The 19,993-nt window shown below is 47.5% G+C and overlaps 1 protein-coding gene across 1 annotated transcript in view; it reads left to right on the forward strand.

Annotated features, from left to right (window-relative positions):
• CAMTA1 (calmodulin binding transcription activator 1) overlaps positions 1-19,993 on the forward strand; it is an 894,089-nt gene that overhangs the window by 439,498 nt on the left and 434,598 nt on the right. Inside the window, exon 6 of the mRNA XM_068538797.1 lies at positions 877-1,012. Coding sequence (XP_068394898.1) covers positions 877-1,012 — 136 coding nt within the window. The remainder of the gene's footprint in view (positions 1-876; positions 1,013-19,993) is intronic.

Genomic DNA, 19,993 nt, shown 5'->3' on the forward strand with positions numbered 1-19,993 from the left:
TTAAGGAACCTCCATACTGTTCTCCATCGTGGCTGTATCAATTTACATTCCCACCAACAGTGCAAGAGTGGCCATCATCAAAAAATCTGGAAACAATAAATGCTGGAGAGGGTGTGGACAAAAGGGAACACTCTTTGTTCTTTTTAAACGGCACAGAGAACGGCCATCCCACTCTTAGCATTTAGCAAGTGGGTAACTATTTTTCTAAGATATGGTGGTCGTGGACCAAATAGACAAATTTCCCTGGCAGTGCTGAGCCCTTTCACAACTGAAGCCCAAATGGGAAAGAATCAGGTACTTAGCTTGCTTGGGAAGAAGGGCTGTAGGGCTCTTCCACATCCAGCAGGAATCTAAATGCAGGCAATGAATCAGGAGCGTCTGGCCTCAGCGACTAGGTTTTCCAATGGTCTGTTCTTAACATAGTCATCTAGTGTCTGCGTTAAACTTATTTATTTACTAATGTTGGGTGATGGATTAAAAGATGTGCAGAAAATCTTTCTAGAAGAGATAAGATATTGCAGGCTGCCGTAACACTCCCAGCTCTTTGTGCTTTCTCTCTGTTTTTCCTACTTTTCAGGGCAGAGCTCAGGCTCCCACACCATATATCCTGATTAGATAGTGGTTATTACTAAGGGGATGTTTTTTAAGCCTATCATTGACACATTTAATTCATTAGGTACCAAATCCACAAGCAAATTTTGCCTGGCCATAAAACATGGTTAATCCAGGGAGCTGCAATAAAAGGTGAAAAATTATGTTCCAGCAAATGTGGAATATTGCTCTTCTGTAGAGACTTTTACTGGTCTACGATATCTTTCTTCGTAAATTTTTCTTCTGCTCGGTTCTCTTGGTAACTTAACCATTTGTTGTTTCCAGACCGCAGAATGGCTCAATGATCCTCTACAACAGGAAGAAAGTGAAATACAGGAAAGATGGGTATTGCTGGAAAAAGAGGAAAGATGGGAAAACGACCAGAGAGGACCACATGAAACTGAAGGTCCAGGGAGTAGAGGTAAAGCGCAGACAAGGCTCTCTTTTTCTACAAATGTCATTTCCGGGCTGCAATAGGATGGAATTGCTTTCGAGTCATTTGATGCCAGGCACTTCTTGTCAACAGTATTTTGTTTGTCAAGACCCTGTTTGTTGTCTTTCTTTTTTCCTAACTTTTTACCCTATAGTCGCCATTTAAGTTTTCCCTGAAACCAGATGTAACTAAGACGCTGCTGTTTCTTGAGAGTCATTGGTGTACAGATTGGGATCAGCAAGATTCTTGCAGAATCACAAGGAGCCTCCGGTGCCTTGAGAGTTTGGGAGGAAAGAGGGAGCTGTGTAAGGCATCTCCCTCTTGAGGCAGCCAGGAACGCCTCTGTTGAGCGGATCCCATGGGAGTGGTGATCCCCAACCAGAGCCTGGCTTCCCTCTCTCTATTGACAGACCCTTCCGTTTCCCTCTGGGTGTTGCAACCTCAGGGAGCTCACAGGTATTAAGGATAACAAGGTGTGTCGCAGGGCTGGGACAGAGGTGGGCACAGTAGCAAGCATCTTGGGATGTTGTGCAAACTTCAGTTTGCGGGAGGACAGGGTGCAGTCTGGTTTCCGTGGTATCGTCCTGACCCCACGTGCTCTCACTCTGGAGGAGCCATGGAGACGTCCCCCGGTTCCTCTTTTCCATTGTTTGAGGGCCTGAGCCATGTGTCACAGCGGGAGAGAGAGGATGTGAATCGTGGTGCATTCTTGGCCAGCGAGTTAGTGAGCACCCACTTTTCTGCTTTCCTTGCTGATCCTTGTAAAGGATCTTCCCCGGGAGTATGGCAGCTGCTGTCTTGGGCCAGGAGCTGGGAAGCTGGCTGTGAGCCACCTGGGAACTCACAGTGGTCGGAGAGGGGGCTCCCAGAGTCCGCTGGTGTGTTGGGTCCTACAGTGTGTCGGGATTGATCTCCAGGACCCACTCGAGTTCAACAGCTCACCCTCCACGCTGACGTTCTTTGTGACGCACTTTATCATTATGACTTCTTCTATATTAATCGTGTGCTTTTACGGCTGTTAAAAATAGCATCCAATGGCTTTTATTATATTGCTCCACAGAGAGACATAAGTTGTGTTTTATGCTTTTGCGTTTTTTTGTTAAACACCTAATAACAATGCTTTATGATGATGAACAAAGAAAAAGGCGGGATAGGAGAAATCCATCCCAATCCCAGTTCCCTGTGTTCTCCCGGGCTCAGTGTTTGCACAGCGTGATAGAAGCAACTGCACGAAACATTCAAATGCAGATTACCGGAACGTGCTGCTCCAGGCCCAACCCCAGCACTGAGACCGGTGATTGTGCAAACAGATTAGCCATTGTTACCGAAACTGAGGGAGGTGGGGCTTTGCTTGTATCCTCCTAGACGGAGGGATAGATAGAAAGTGAGCAGTGGGGGAGGGGCAAGCGAGGGGCCACTCGTGCTGCGGGAATTCACACCCAGACCTTGGCCATCAGCCCCCGTGCCTGTGGGCCTCTGGTATATTTCATCTCCGTACTATGTAAATCAGGAACTTCTGGTTGTAAGTAACAGCAGGGTGGGATTCTTCCTCAGCAGCAGCCAAAGCCCAGCGGGAAAAAAAAAAAAAAGCCACAGTGTTCCTTTTCTTCCCTCCTGTTATAAATTAGAATCGTCACTGGATGGAATCAGAATGATTTATGGTTATTCTTAGGCCATATTTATGTTCGGAGTTACTCGTGGCTTCCTCACTTGCAGTCTAACATGTAGACATGTGTGTGTGGGCGGCCTGGACCCTCAGACCACCGAGGAAGGGGATGGACAAGACAGTGCAGGGTTTCCATGGCTTTCTGGGCGTGAGCGACAGCGGGGCAGTAGGAACGGGAGGCGGGCTTGGAGGAGCTTTAGCAGCAACACAAGGGGTGTGTTTTCAGGTTCTTGGAGAGTGAGGCCCAAGGTGGGTGTGAGGTGTGGTGGCCGCTCCCATTGGGCTTGGGGAGCTGTCCCATTGAGTCGATCAGCAGACGTTGACTGTGGCCCCTACTCTGCGCGGGGGCCCTGTGGTGTCTACTGAGAAAATAGGAGCCGTGTTCTCTGCCCCAGGGACTCGCATTGAAATCGAGGAGGTAGCCATGTCCATACCTACAAGTCATGAACAGTACTGAGGAGTACAGAAGGCTGAGCGTTTAAGAGAAGTGTCCTGGGAGTTCAGAGTGGGCTGGGATGATCAGAGAAGCTTCCTGAGTGAGACGGGCCATAAGTTAAGCTCTTAAAGCTGGGGAGGATTGTGTGTGTAACGTAGTGTTTCCTAGCTTACCTTTCTCACCTAGCCTTTGGATTCTGAGATCCCCTCTTCCCTTGGAACTGCTCTATAGTATTCAAGTGTATAAGCATTTGAATCACTCCTTGGTCGGTGCACTTTTGGATTCTTTCCAGTTTTCCAACGTTACGATACTTCAGTCAACGTTCTCATCCACGTCTGCTTGTGCACGTGTGCCACCCAGACCTGGCATCGCTGGGTGTAGGGTCTGAGTATTTTCAGTTTAACTGGATGCTGTCAAATGGCTCCCAAGTGGCTGTGCTAACTGCCTGCCCAGCAGCGCTGAGAATGACCATTTCTTCTGCACCCTCTCGCACGCTGATGGGTGAAAGATGATACCCCGTTGAATCTGAACTTGGGTTTTTCTTAGTTATTCGTGGGGATGAGGTCATTCTCGTGTTTATGGATGTCCTTTGCTGTGGATTGTCTGCCATGGGCATGATTTTTAAACAGCCCCAAAGGAAGATTTATCTGGCAAGAGCAGCCCCACATCTCACCGACGTTTCTCCTGCATTTGCTCTGATCTGGACCAGTGGCTGGGAAGCCCAGTTGTCATGCAGGGGACAGTAGGCAGGTGGTCCTTCCCACCTGGGAAATTGCAGTGCATATATACATGGGTTTTGCATCTCACAGGAGGAGGGGGGCTTCCCAGTTTGGACTCTGCTTCCTTCTTCAGTGGATTCAGTCAGGTGGTTCCCATTGACTTAGTACATATATCATGCCAGGTATGGTGCCAACCAGCTACCCCTACCGCTGGGTGAGGCAGACAGTCCTGCCCAGGGTCTTGGAGTTGTGATTTTCTACCACTCCAGCTGGTTTCCTCAGTTCGAGGGCATGATAGATATTTGGATCTACCATTTAACATATCACTTGCTGTAAGCCTTCCCTCAGACCAGGAAAGCTTCCAGCCCTGTTCGTGGAACTGCTCAGAGGTCTGGCTTCTTTTGTTCTCAGAGGCTGAGGCCCTTGGTACACATGGCAACTCAGAGGCACATTGATTTTCTCATCCAGGCCCAGGATGGGGGCAGCCGCTTTTGAAGCTGACGAGCTCTTAGGTCCGTGATTAGTTGTCTTGTCTATAAGCCAAGGAGAAGCCAGCTCAATAAGGTTTCCTGGGATGACAGGGGTTGGCAGGGAGGAAAAAGAAGGTGGCTGTGATGTCAACATTTCATGAGATGAAATCTCAGCAGGCCTGAAGCGGGTCCTGCTCTCCAGGTAGATTGATGCCTGCTTACCTGGCGCCTGGGGTGTGCGGGGAGAGGACCTCTGGTGGGGGGGGGCGGGGAGTGCATTTCCTGAATGCAGAGAGGCACACCTGGTGCCCCCGTGTCTCCAGGATCGCCACGCCATGGGTGGGATGAGCTGGGTGAAGTCAGCCCAAGGAGATGTTGTTCTTCGGGCCAAGCTGGAAGAGTACTTTTCAAGTTCATGGTGCTTTTCGCTGGCCCCGGAAGCTTGCGGGGCTGTCTTCTGCCCTGTCCTCACCCCTCTCTCCTGAAAGCGCCGGATGTCTCAGAATCCAGGCTGTCGACTTCCCAGCACTTTCACTGCTGGGTTCCCATAACAGGAGCCACCCCTGGCCACAGGCTTACGAGTGTCCTGTACTCCAAGTACACCATCTCACTCGACCCTTCTCAAAACATCCACACCAGGTACATATTACTACACCTGTTTCATAGATGAAGAGGTGGCACCTCGCGAGGGCTTCTCTTGCCCCACATCCCGCCACGAATCAATGCAGAGCTGGGACGTGAGCCAAGATCCGCCTGGCTCTACGGTGTGAACACTTGCCCTGGGCATTCTGGCGGGGTTTTGGGTCAAGTCCAGCACATACCCTTCGTTCATCAGCCAGCTGTTGAATGCTTTCTACCCACCAGCACTGGGAGAGGTACCAAGGATGCACTGATGTCAACAAGAGTGCTCCCCTTCTCATGGGGACAAAAAAAATCAAGCACGCCACTTTAACGCGGGGTCATGAGGGCTGGGATGGAAGAATTGCAAGGCTCTGGACCAAACACATAGCAGGGGCGCCTAAGGCAGACTTGGTCTTAAGAAATGACATAAACACAGGGAACCAGGTGCTGGTGAGGGCTGGACAGCGAGGGGGTAGGGATGGAAACGAGCGATGGGCAGAGACAGAGGCTGCTGAAAAATAGCTAACGTGATTTACAGCAACAGGGGCCCAGAACTGTGACATGTTAGCATCTCTCTCAGCCCTTTGCAGACCTGATACTCCCCCGCCTGGGGACGAGGCTCTCTGCTCTGATGACAAGGCGTGCCTTGCCGTGACGTCCTGCCTTTGGAACCAATGCGTGGACATTGCACAGAAGCTGTTGTCTTGACTGTGGGTAACATGGGCAAAGGCATCCTTCCCCACTGAGCCCGTTCCGAGGCGGACAGGTACCCCCTAGCCTGGACCATCTGCCCAGCAGAAATGCCAGCCATTGCCTCTGACCAGAATTTTCAGCAGTGAAGAGAGAGGTTGGTTTTGCTGACCTGTTTGTGCTGCCTGAAAGAATGAAGAGCTGCTTTGACTTCTCAACTAAGTGCCTGAAAGCTCAAAGCCCCGTCTTGAATGTGGAAGCGGCAGGCAAGGTTATGTTTTTGGACATGGCCTCATTAGAAGTGATATTCTTTATTTGGACACTTAGGCCACGTATTAAGAAGGAAAAAAAAGGCACCTCTTTTAAAAGTAGGAATGATATTGTAGTTACCGCATTAGGAATTAACAGGGCATGAAATAACTGTCTGCCTCGTGGCGATGTCAGATCATTTCAGCCCTGCTTGCAGCCGTAAGATAAATAGGTATCTTGCTTGCAGCTGATGGGAAATATTTAAAATAGCCAGCCACAAACATGCATGGTGCCCAAATTGGGTTTGGGAAACAGCAATGAATAGATAAGGGGTAAGTAAGTGGGCTGATGAAACAGCTGAGTGGCAGAAGCTCACAAAGGGTCAAGTGAGTCTGCGTGTTGCCACTCTGTGCTTTTAAACAGAATACAGATTTTTTGCTTTCCGTAAACGATAGTGTGGCTTTGGTCGGTGGATGTCTTATTTCACCACGTTCTTCTTCAGACTTGCCATGCACCCACTGGCCTACACTGTATAATGTGTACCTTGCTCAGAATCTCTTTTCCCCACGTCTACATCGAGACTGTGTTAGCCTTGTAACTTCTGAACCTTCTAGGGCATCTTCCCTGATCTTCTACAGTCAGAAGAAATTATCCCCTGTCTTTCATTGCCGTAGCACTCCGTCTGTACCTTTCTTGAAGAGGTGTTCTCTTTGACTCTATCCAGCTCTGTCCAGTTCAACAAACATAAATTAAGCATCTAGTATTTTCTAGATACTAGAACACCTCTATCTGGTATCTAGATACTAGGTGATCTGTTAAGCACAGGATCTAGAGAGGCAAGTAAGACAGAGCATCCTTTTTTTTAATACTGTCTTTTAAAACATTTTTATTTATCTATCTATTTATTTATTTTTTGGCCGCACCGTGAGGCATGCAGGATCTTAGTTCCCCAGCCAGGGATCGAACCTGTGCCCCCTGCATTGGGAGCACAGGGTCTTAACCACTGGACCGCCAGGGAAGTCTCAGTATAGAGCATCCTACTTGGGAAACTTACAGAAACATGAAACTGGTCATTGCAATATGATGCGGTGATTGTTGCCATGGAGAAATGGTGTTAGAACGAACTTGTTTCCCTCTCTGAGGACAGGGTCTGATCAGTCACCCACGGGAGCTCGTTCTGAGCAGTGGGATATGCTGAAGGACCACCTGCCTTCACAGGTACCCCTCTTCTCAGCCTCATCCCAACCCTGCCATTCAGTCATGGCAGCTTTTTTATCCCTACTGGTCCCATGTCTGAGACTTGAACCCAGGTTCAAGTCCAGTCCCGGCCACCCCTCCTGTCCGGTACCGAGAGCTGTGGTCCAGGTGTCTGGTCTCATGACTCCAGTGCAGGGATCCGGTCTGTTTAGCAGCAGCTCAGAGGGTCTCCCAGGGCTCTCTTCTGACTTTTTAATCATCTGAATTTTTGTGCCGCGTTCTGCTGGCACGCGAACACATTAAAACTTAATTTCCTGTTACCTGGGTGTGTTTCGGTGGTATCAATTCAGGAACTCAAATCCATAGTCTTTCCTTAATTTCTAATTACTCAGCATCCCTGGTGACATGTCCCTACACAATTCATATGATTAAAATTTTAACTAATAAATAACATCAGCTACCGACGTCTTAAAGTGGCAAGAGCACCCTGTCTGTTCACAGTCTGCTGGCTCACAGAGGCCTGGCCAGGGTGCTGGTTTTGCTTCTCCTTCTTCAGGCTTCCTCCTCCCTGACCACAGCCAGCTAATGACAGCAACGGCAAGGATGGTGTGCACCACTTAGTGAGCACCTATTGAATACCTGGTCCTGTACCCATCTCTCTATAAGCATCACCTCATTCAGTGACTTGGCAACATCCCTTTTGGGTAGGTACTGCCCTTATCTTCATTTTTGCAGCAGTAATTCATTTCCAGGAGGTTAAGAAATGTATCCAAGGATACCTAGCTGGTTAGTATCAGAGCCAAGATACCGTCCCAGGTCTGCTGCTTCCAAATTCCCAGTTTCCTCATCAGTATTCCTCATTGGCTTCCAAAACACCTGGATCCCCAGAAGATGTGTTCTCGGTCCACAGGGTGCTGGGAACGAAGGGTTTAAGATACAGTACTGAGCACCCAAGCCTGGGTCAAAGTCAAGACTGGGGATCAGGAAAGCCTTTAGGAGAAGCGATGGGCCCCCTTCTGGCCACTGGGCTGCCCTTCCTCGTAACTCGAACCAGTCAAAGAGGAAAGAGCCCCTACCTCACTGGGCCTCCAGCCCAGGAACCTGGCTCCCTCAGGCCACCAGAGACTGCGGAAGGCCTGGATGCCCCTTGCCATCCACTTCCGGGGTTGGGAGTTCGTCCTCCAACACTCTGAATACCCTGCCTGACCTGCCTTAGCTCTGATTTCAAGTCCTTTAGGAGCCTCTTATATTCCCATGTCAACCTCCGCTTAGGGATAACAAGTTATGTTCATTTGCTCCCACAATGAACTGCCCATTTCCATTTGTCCTGAAGCTAAAACTTTCAAGCTTCCAGGATATTCTCACTCTGGTGATAAGGGTCTGTGTGCTCACTCTTCCTGTGTAGGGTTGCCAGATTTAGTGTGTATGCACACACACACACATACACACACGCACACACACACACACACACACACAACACACCCATACACATACATGAGAGACAGATGCCCAGTTAACATTTTAACTAGAGTTAAACAAACAAAAAAAAGATTTTTTAGTGCAAGTATGTTCCATGCAATTTTGGGGATATACTTATACTAAAATTGTATCTGTTGCTTCTCTGAAGCTCACATTTAGTCCTGTATTTTATCTGGCCACCCTCCCACCATCACAGCAGTTTCCTGGGAGTCTTTGCAGACAGAGATTTGGCTGCATGGGTATTGGTCTCATTGAAGACTTGCGGAACTGAGTTGGTTTCTCTCCAGACACATTATTGATGCAGGAACCATAAAAACAAGGACAGATACTGGCCCTGGCTTAGGAAAGAAAGCCTTCGTGGCAGTTAGCTAGTGAAGCCATGTGTGGCCAGGCCTGGGCCCCTCCTGCCCTCTCTGGGAGGTGAGTCGTGGGTACCTCCTCTCTCACTAGGTCTGCCGAAGCCCAGGTTCCATGCCCTTATAGGTTGCTGCCTCGAGGAATGCAGGCCTCCTGCCAGTGGTGTTTGGAAAGCAGCTTGTTAGTGAAAGAGGTGCCAGGAAGATTTTGAAGGAAACACGTTTGTAATTTCTGCCTTCTTTATATCTCTGGTAGATTACAACATGTAAAATACTGTGCAGTTTTCCTTTTAAGCTTGATTGCAGCCTTCTTGAGCTAGAAACTCCCCGTGACGGTGGAGCCACAGAATGCCAACTTGGTATGCTGAGCTTGTATTTAATTATTATCATAGCAGTCTCTTAATATCATTGCAGATTAGCCCACGAGGACATGAAGGGAAATTTTAGCATATTCAGTTACAATGGAAACCCTTGAACACCGCTGTCAAAATTCACCCAGGACCTTCCTCTGTTTGGGCCTCCACATACAGCAGGCACAAAGATAGACATTACCCAGGCCACACAACCTTGATTTTGTAAGCATAATTTGTGGCCTCATCTGGAAGGTGGGGATGCCTTTTAACAACATGATTTATCTCCTACCCCGCCTTAGTAAATGACCAGATTTGGTTGTTTGCGTTGGGTAAAGGATATCTCTGGCCTTCACTTGACTGAATGGTAAATTATTGATCTTCCGCACATCTTTCAATTCCCTAACATTGCTGCGGAAATTTACTTCTGTCATCGGTAGCTGCGGCTTGTCTCTGATGGGGCAGTTGGTGCTCAGAGGGTGTGAATCTCCAGCCTTGTCCTAGAAGAGTCACACCTGGCCCCCTTTAGTTGACACCAACACAGGGAAGGTATTGTGGCTTGCAGAGTAATCAGGCCCGCGTCGCTCTGTCTGTCCGCTTCCCACAGGCCAGCAAAAACCATGGGGAAATAGAGGAGCTGTGAAGGGCTTCTGTGCTCCCAGGAGTGGGGCAGAGAGAAGCATTACTGCATAAAGGAAGGATGGAGCAGCCATTCACACAGCTGCTGGGGTGGAGGCCGCTTCGATGGCTGCTGGCTCTTGTCACCTGGTTTCTCGTGCGAGTTTGTTGGGGTTTCTGACCGCTAAGCCGCTCTCCGCTTGCCCTCCCTGGATGCAAGGCCAGATCTGTAGATGGAAGGCAGGTGATTTCATGAAAGAACACCTTTCTGGTTCTTGAGTTTTTCTTCCAGAGAGATGAAGTGACCTTGCGTTTCCTCTTTGTTCTTCTTAATTCCAACACCTTGTAATGCCGTGTGCCCTTCAGGGTTTGCCTCTCCTTCTTGTTGCAAAACTCCTGCAAAAGCTGAGACCTGCACAGACACATATGCGGTCACATGGCTGCTCGCTCCCCACCGTGTGGTCCACCAGTCAGCAGCATTAGCCCACCTGGGAGCTCATTAGAAGGGCAGATTCTCAGGCCCTGCCCCGGATCTACTGAATCCAGATCTGCCTTTTGATGTGACCCCCCTCCCCCCCCATGATGCAGAGGCACGTGCATTTGGAAAAGATTGACACATGCCATTCTCTTGCTGTTGGTGGGGTCCTCCCTTGGTGACTCAGTCCTAGGCAGGTGGTTTTTCTAATCTTATCTTAAGCAAACAGTAAAGGAAAATTTTACAAGTTAGTCTGGTAACTCATTACTTGACTCCCAGCATCTTTTAAAAATATCTCACTGAAATCTCTGATGTTTGAGCCTGTTATTCCTTATTCTACCCTTGGCCGTGAAGGGGAGAGAACAGCAGGTCTCTGGAAGCAGAGCACACAGCGAGGCTGCCAATGACGGAGCAGCTGCCTCAGCTTCTCTCCTCCAGGTGACGTAGCCCTGCTCTCGCGTTGATCCAATGTCCCCCCTGTAGCCCAGTGCTTGGCCTGGTACCTTGTACACAGTTGGTGCCCAATAAGCACCTTTTGAATGAATGAATGAAATGATGTATTTCTTCCGTGGCGGGCTGGACAGTACAGGGATCCCCCGCTTTTCGAAAGTTCAATTTACACCATGTTGCTTTTACAAAAGACCTACATTAGCACATGTTTTCACTAACCGAAAGAAATCCAAAGACAATTTTCGCTTTTAGGAAAAAAGGCGAAAATAGTGTTCAGTGCTGGTTTTGCAGCAGCTGTAGTAGAAGAGACGGCACCCCGAGCGGAAGGAGTGACCCCACCAAGCTCCTGCCCCCCCCGGGACCACACTCAGCGTGTCAGCATCCAGTCACCAGAGCTGTGGCCTGGGTCTGAGCATCTGTGCCTTATCTCCATTTATTTTGTGCTTTTCTTACGTGTGTCCTAAGGTAACTGCTTCTTTGCCTTATACCATTTCAACTTACAAAAGGTTTCATAGGAATGCTTTACTTTCGGATAGCAGGGAAACCTGTAAATAGTTTCAGTTTTGCTGGCCAGAGGTCTCCATGGCAACTATTGTAACGTGAAAGCAGCCATAGGCTAGATAATTAAGGAATGGGTGTGACTGTGTTCCAATAAAACTTTATTTACGAAGACAGGCTGGGGGCCAGATTTGGACTGTGGATGTAGTTCGCCGACCTCTGTTCTGGGTTACAGCAGCAGGTTCTAGAAGGAGCAGGGGGCTATGGGGACTGGTGAGAGATGGCAGGGGATGATCAAGGACTGGCCACAAACCCTCTTACGGACTTGAATCTGAGCACTAGTGTGTCCTAGGATTCATGTTTGCAACCTGACGTTATTCACACTTAGCTTATAATTCTGCAAGGAATTAACAGTGTTTTGCACAACACGCTGATGGTCACATTAGCGTTGTTAGTTGTGTTTGTCTTGGCGAAGTTAGGGTCTCTCCTTTCCCTTGACTTTTAGTGGCAATCTGGCTTATTCCACGGGGCATGGGATAATTGTCCTCCACCTGAAGAAACTAGGCAGAGCCTCCTGCAACAGGCAGCTTGGGGGTGAAAGCTGGGAAGCGTCCCGTCTCTCCCATGAGCCCAAGGCACTGCTCCATGGCGCTGCAGAGAAGGCGGGCAAGTCCCGGTGATGCGCTCTGAGCTCCCTTGTCCAGGGACAGCTGAGCCAATGGTGTGTGGCCTTGCTGAGACCAGGTGGGTTAAAGGATCAGGATCGCGTGGAAGAGAGAAAGGCGGTACCACCTGCACCTTTGGGCTCAAAGTGCTTTGAAAGCAGCCTGGATGTGTTTGACGTGCCAACATCCCCCTAGAACAGAGGCTGTGGGGAGGGTGCAGACGGTATTTGTCCATGTTTAAGTATTTACATGACAGCATGAGAAGACCAGGGACTTCCTCTTTCATCTTGGATCCCACGATTTACATACAGGTTTCTGATGAATGCAAGAGGTAGACATTTATTACAAAAGTGTAAGAAATATTGACTCTTCCTGAATTGATTATTTAGAATTTATTTTATTAAATATTCGAGGTGGCGTGTGATAAACTGAACCACTGCTGGTTTGCAGCCTAATGATTCATGTATCTGCGGTGGTGATAAGGAAATCAAAGACTCGGTTTGCCATTTCAGGGGAAGAATATGGATTATTATTAAATCCGGAATGGGCCTCTTGAGAAGCCTTCCTTAAGGGAACACATGTATCAATAATTTCTTCTTCATACAAGAATCCTAATGTTTATGGAAACATAAATTCTAAGCAAGTGGCTGTGGGTTTTCTTCCTCCCTTTGCCTCCTTCCATCCTTTCCTTACGGATGATCTGCTTTTATCCCTCAATTAGTGTCTAGCGTTCACAGTCCTTTAACCTCTGCATCTTTGTTGGCCCATTTCTAATTCTTAATGCCAAAAAGCTCGGCTGAGGTCTATGTATTTCAGCACATGAGATGCTGGTGGAGACCAAGATAGCGCCCACTTTGCTTGAAATTTCCTAAAAGGTTTGATAAATCTTGGAGGGGACTATGAATGCGTATTAGACCTCAGAACTCCGATGGGATGTAGGATGTTACCCTGAACCCATTCTTGCAGAAGCCAGCAGGCAGCCAAGCTTATCTGGTGGGTTGCATCTGTAGGAGGACAGCAGGTGGGAAGCCCTGGGACTCCGCCCCTTCTTAGGTGACAGGGACCCAGGGAGGGTTAGCAGACACTGTTGAAGGTAGCGCAGGTGTGGCCATCCAGCCGTCCCTGCAGGACAGATAAGGCAGAAGGAGCTCCCAGGTGACGTGCAGCAAGGATGACAAGTCCACACGCCTTATGGTGACATTTCGAAGGTATTAGCATTGTCTCGAGTTTCAAAATACTCCATGACTTCTTTCTCTTTCCAAAATATTAGACAGATGGTTAAATACCATAATCTTTTCCGTAGGAGACTGTGGGAAAAGAAATTGGGAAACCCCAAGAAGCCTTATCTCCCCCGATTCCTTCCGTGCACTGCAGTGCAACCGAAACGCAAGCTTAGCCCTTTCTCTGGTGTGACGCCCTGCCTCTGATATTTTACTTAAACCCCTCATTTTGCTGTGTGTTTTTATACATGGAATTAGACCTAACTGTCAGTATAATGCCGTATTAGGTTCCGTTTCCCCAAAGAATCCACACTGAACTGCTCAGCAGTTATTTCTCACAAACAGGATCTGCTTGGCTTTCCCCGGGACTAATCAGTCCGGGAGGAAGTGAGTTTGCGGCTGACCTTTAATTCCTTAATTGCTGTGAAATAGTTGAAAGAGTCTTCAATGACAGCCCCCACCTAAGGGTGGGCATAATGAAGCTCCCCTGGTCTCTTTACAGCGGGCTGGGTTTGGTTGCTCTGTTCTCATCTAGTTCCCTGCCCCCTGGACCCTGACCCCTCAGCGCTCCCCTGAAGAGGGTGGCGGTTTGGACGATGATCCTGATTCCCTGTTTGTTTGTCAGCTTCCGTCTCTCCAGCACCGAGCGCTGTGGGGACTCAATTCCTATTTCCCAAAGGACGGCAATGAACTTGGAGGGGAGCTAGCCCATCGATTTCAGGTTCCCAGTGGGGGCGGTGGTCTCCCCGGTGATAGAACGGAGTCTGACATTCCCACGGGGTTGAGGTCAAGTGCGGCAGCCTCGTGCTGGCTTGAAGAACCATCACATTTGCCTTTTCCTGAGAGGCGGTTAAGTAAACGTCATGGAAGTAGCTTCCCTCCCAAGTGAATGAACACCTTCAGATGTGATACGAAATGTTTGGAAATGCAGCGCAGCACGGCATTTTGGCCGTATATATATTTTTTCCTTTCACAACACCTGGCAATAAAATTTTCTGGCTAAATGCCAGATGAGTGTGCGCCTCATTATGTAGAGTAACTTCGTCTATAACTTTTTTAAGCCCTCCAGATGGAAGCACGGGATAAATCTGGAGAGCTGGAGAAGGGAAATGAAAATAAATGCACTAAGAAATAAAGAATCTGTTTTTTATACTTTCTTTTGCAAATAGTGTTTGCAATGACATATTGTGAATGGACTGAATTATAACAAAAACAGAAATGAAACAGAGCTCTGGGGTAGGAAGAGCAATTGTTACATTTACTTTAACTGATATAATGCAAAGGAACACTTTTTACACTCAATTAGTTTGCACATTGTGTTGGACACAAACCAGAAATGTAGAACGTTTTTGGGTTTTGTTTTACATGATTAAGGGAGTGAGATGAAATAAATTCAGTAAATTACCCTCCTTCCTTTTTGGCCTGCGATATTTTTGGTTTGTTTTTCTCCACCCCTGGTACTGAATGAATGGGGTGGGGGGTGGAGGGAACAGGGGCCCCCGACCTCTGTTCCCAAACAAGATGGTCCTTCCAAAGATCAGTGGGTTTTCAACAGAGTTCCTTCCTCTACCTTAGGGCCATCTTTGGCTGCATAAACAAGGTTACGAATCAGAGCTATTTACATTTGGTATTTGATCGTATTTTGTGCTTTGACTATCAGAAAAGGATAGCAAGCGTGATAGAGGCTAACAGATGTTAGCAAGCATTTCGGCAGCAAAAGTATTTCCAAGGCTGTGTATTTCAAGATCCTTGTTTAATTTATTTTGCTTAATTATCCTTTCTTGCATTTTTAATGCTCCTAATATGATAATACTAAGAATTGCAGTATGTGATTATGTATTGCTCATTTTAATATATGCTAGATGTGAGGGGAAATGTGGGTTGACGTCGGGAACAGATAGACTTGGAGGACCCAGCCCTGTGCCTTCCTGAGTTCAGCTCTGTCTCCTGCAGGAGGGGTCCAGGAAGGGACTGGGTCTTCTCTGCAAATGATGTAGAAAAGCGTTTCTCAAACTTTAATGTGCATACAAGTCCCCCAAGGATTCTGATTCCAGTGGTCTTGGTGGGGCCCCGAGATGCTGCATTCAGAGCAAGTTCCCAGGTGGTGGTGATACTGCTGGTCCTAAATCATACTTGGAAGAGTGAAGACGGGAAGACGTCAGGGAGTGAAAATGACATCGGTTGTATCCCGCAGGCTGCTGAAAAACTAGTACCCCCTGCTAGTTGGAAATAACCAACACCCACTGACCGAGCCATGCCTGGGGCACAGGGCAGTTTACTCTGGGCTCAGAAGCTGTGGTCAAGGGCCCTGGTCCAACTCCCATCTTTTCAAAAGATCATCTTTAGTTTTATATGTGCAAAAGGAAAGCCACACCTGTGGTGAACTCAGTGATTCTGTATTTTATATTCAAAACCACAAATACTAATAAGAAAACAAAGGGAGAAACTTGTTAGGTATAATATCCAATTATAATTATTTTTACTCCAAAAGGCATGTCAAATAAATAATGCAGTTTATGTTACTTCTAGAAAATGCAGCAACATTAGTTAATTTACATAAATTATACAACTCATTATCTTTGTTTATAAAAAGACTTAGCAATATTTTGGCTTATGGATCTAAAAGGGGAAAAAAAAAAATCTCAGATTTCAGTTCAGTGTAATTTTCCTTTCCTGCACAGTCACCTTTTTATTTATTTACAGAAAGAGCGTCTGTTTGACAGATCCCCTTAGGATTGCTGCCCTTTCCTCATGATGAATGGAATGCATTAAGTCTTAGTTTTGTTTATAAAAAGCCAAATAAATACAAGTGAGTTAATCCAAGCATCCAGAGAGAAGCCTGAGCAGCAGTTGTGGTTTCCTCTGCCGGCTTTGCCTAATGCCGACACCGACACGCACGCCTGCAGGGTGGGTAGGGGGCTGCGGGGACCAGGGAGCGGGGTTTCCAAGCCTCCTTCTCGTCTTCTCTGCCGGTACGTTCTCCGGCAGCTTGGGTTGGGTGCCGGCGTGCCGCCTCTGAGCAGCTGGACCCTTCCTGGTGTGTGGTCCAAACCAGGACCTGGGTGTCACCCCTGAGCACCTGAAATGTGCCTGGTCCCAACTGCAACATGCTGGACGTGTAAAACACACACTACATTTCCGAGACTTAGCATGAAAAAAAAAAAAAAGAACATGTTAAATAACCCATTCATATTTCTATTGATTACATGTAGAAATATTTTAAATATATTGGCCAAGTAAAATATATCATTAAAATTAGCTTTACCAGTTTCTTTTTACTGCTTTACCATTGCTACCAGGACATTTAAAATGTGGCTTATATTGTCTCTCCACTGGGCAGCTCTGGGGCTATCCTACACTAACCAAGGGGCTGGGCCCTAGATTAATTTTGAGCACACTCATTGTTTAGACTCTGCTTCTATTCTTCTGCTGGCCCTGAATCAGTCTTTGACTCGTAATCAGAAATTTAGGATGCAATGCAGTAGAAAGGGTCGGTCTTGTTTGATGGTGTGGCTGGAAATTTGAGGGACACGTGGGAGAAAAACTGATACAAGAAAATTGAGCTCTTTTCTTTCGATGGCGCTTTGGTGCTTCTAGTTTAATATTAAAGCCTTTGCCTGTGGATGGAGGAGCCCAGCTCCCAGGCTGTTTCAAGTGGAAAATGATGAGTCCTAACTTCTCTTGCTCATGCAGACCCATCAGAAGGGCAAGAGAAAAGGACTGCCCCACGGCACGTCTGCGGAACCAAGGCGCACGTGCCAGAGGAGGGAATGATGGACACTGTTTCATTCACAGGGAAACCCGGGCCCTGCCAGGCACCAGGGTGTCTGGACTTATGGCATCAGCATGTTCAGAATATAACCCAACGCCAGCAGGCTTCTGGCTGAGACCACTGTGGGGTTCACTGCAGGCAGAGCCTAGGTCCCTGAAGCCCCAGGCCCGGCCCTGCCGGGTCCAGGTGAAGCTCTTAGCCCTCGTAGCATTTGGGAGGTTAGAGACAAAGTGATTTCTGTCACTTGTGAGTTGTTGATGAATGATGCAATTCTTCCATCATCCACCCATCCATTCAAGAAACATTATTATACTTGGGTTTTCAGTATTAGCTCAGAGATATTGAAGTTCTGTACTTTGACCACCCGAGAGCAGAGAAATCCACTCAGCTGATCAATTAGAAACCTGCAGAATAATTACTGAATTATTTTGAGAAATTTTGAAGCCATTGCTTTTGGTCTAGGCTGTTATTCATTGGACATGATGAATTTAGAAATGCTAGTGAAAAAGCTTCTTAACTTTAGATTGTGACAGCCTTCATGGTGAGAACTGTGATATATATTCATGTTCACCCATATACTATAAGTATTTGTTATATTCACAATAAACTCTTTATAACCGTGAAAAAAAAAAAAAGAAAGAAACATTATTATAAGTCCTCTGTGCCAGGCACTTGGCTGGGCACTGGGGATACAGTGAGGCAGAAAGCAGGTACATTCTCTGTCCTCTCAAAGACCCCCCTGACTTAGTGGGGTGGGGACAGACACGGCAGCGGTAAGCAGTTAAGTACCTCAGGGCCCCCCTGAGAAGTGCTGGGGGTGACAAACAAGGCACATGCCAGGTGGAGGATAACGAGAGGGCCCTGGCCTTCGGTGGTCCAGGGGCCTGAATGAGGCAGGAACAGTCAGCCCATGACTTCAAGCACAAAGGGCCATTGCTGTGAAGAACTGGGGCAGGGCATCCTCAGACAGGACAGCATGACGCCCCAAGGCTGGAGGGACCTTGGTTTTCTCCTGACGGAAGGGACCAGTGTGCTTGGGGCGCAGTGGACAAGGAGAGGGTGGCGGGAGGTGTGGCTGGAGGGGCTGGAGCCAGGTCACATGGAGGTTCAGCTGCGGTAAGGATTTTGGATTCTGTTCTAAGGGTCATAAGAAGTCACTCGCGGGATTTTAGCAGGGTCTGGGAGGCAGTGGGGAAAGTCCTGGATGGGTAACTTGGCCCTGGGCCGAGGGATACTGGGCGTGTCACCTAATCCCTTGGGGGTTGGTTTCTTCATCTACAAAATGGAAAGGCTGAGGGAGGGGAAGGGAAGTTGGCCAGAGCCTTCTCCAAGTAGGAAGTTTTCTTCCTGCTTAAAATTGCCGTGATTCAGAGAGAGCTCGGTCTTTCCCCCTCCTGGAGTCGAGTGACCTTCTTGCCCCCCACGGCTGGTTCTGGAGGGCCTGCCAGACGCTGACATTGCCATCAGCTTCCATGTTTGTGAGTTCTTTGGCTTCATAAGATTCAAGAAGACAGAGTGATCCTGGGCTCTGCATTGGAATCACTGTGGGCTGCCAAGGTTCTAATTTGTAGTCTGGGGTGGGACCTGGGCATTTGTGATTTTTAAAAGCTTCCCAAGCTTCCCAAGATTCCACATATCAGCCTGTTTGGAGATTCCCTGGGGATTGGACCTCTATGGGGGGACAAAGCGAGCCCCTGTAGCCAGATGCCTGAGATACACAGGGTCTCCTGGGACACCCCCTCCACCACCAAGTTTAAATATCTAGACTTATCATCAGGCCAAAGGTCTTAGTTCAGAAATTATAATCACATCACTTTGTATAAAGGGAATTGTATGCAACACACAGAATAAATAAATCCATGGTGGAGTGAGGGTCTTTCTGATAGGTTTTTGTCTCACACTGACAAGTTATTTGCTAAGAAGACAAAGGAATATGTTGTCAGGAGTGCTGCTAATGAGGATTTGGGATTTTGGGGGTTATGACACAGCCAGTGAGGAACATTTCCAATGCATCTTCCTACCCCCTTCCCACCCCCACCGTGAATAAGCAAGGTGAGTGTCTGCAAGAAGCTTAAGAACCCAAGGATGGAGCCAAGTGCTAATCCCATTTCCTCTTGTTCATCTCTAAAAGTGCCCAGAGATCTCTAATGGCAGTGACAAAGATTGGTAGCAAACTTACCATCTCAACAAAACCAACTACATCCCTGGACGAAATGTGTGAAACAATGGTTGTCAGACACTGGACAACAGACAGTGCAGGACTGGGATACCTGAAGGGAAAAAATAGGTAAGAGGAGCTCTGGATTTCTGGATGGAGCCTTTTCCAGTAGGGTGGGGAAGGGGGGTGAGTGGCACACAGAACATGGCAGTCTAGCTGAGTTGGGGAGATTGAGCTCAGAGCTTGGGGAAACCAGGGAAACTGGAATGTATAGGGCAGAGTACTGGAAAGAGGAGAGATAAGCAGAGGAGGAGGTCAGAAATCTTCATAGTAGGTCCCCTTGAGTCTTTAGCTGAATATTAAGCTGAGTGTGTATAAGGTGAAACTCCATGAGGTTTGTCCAAAAGCAACCACTGAAAGCTGTAAGCTAAAAATTCTCAGAGCTCACACAGAACTGGGAGATGTTCAAATTTGGAAGAGGCTGTGTGAAGAGATGTTAGAGAACACCTGAGGCATTCAATAGAGACCCCAGAAGGTTCACACCTTAATAATAGGGCTAGACTCTCCTGAAAATAAAGACTACCCTAGACCCACCCTAGCAAAGCATAAAAACAAACTTCAAAATGAGCAGGTTGACCTGCATGTAACACAAGTGACTTACATAAGAAAACTCAATGTTCTTTAAAGTAAGACAGCAAAATACACGCTCAACAATATATCATCCCCAATGCCCTGCATTTGATCAAAAATTACTAAACATGTTAGCAAATCAGAAAATATGACCCATGTTCAGGATAAAAATCAGTGGAAATGAAGCCCCAAGTAACGTAAATATGGAATTAGAAGACAAGGACTTTAAAACAGTTATTATAAATATCCT

This window comes from Eschrichtius robustus, chromosome 3, assembly GCF_028021215.1.
Source record: "Eschrichtius robustus isolate mEscRob2 chromosome 3, mEscRob2.pri, whole genome shotgun sequence".
NCBI classification, from domain to species: domain Eukaryota; kingdom Metazoa; phylum Chordata; class Mammalia; order Artiodactyla; family Eschrichtiidae; genus Eschrichtius; species Eschrichtius robustus.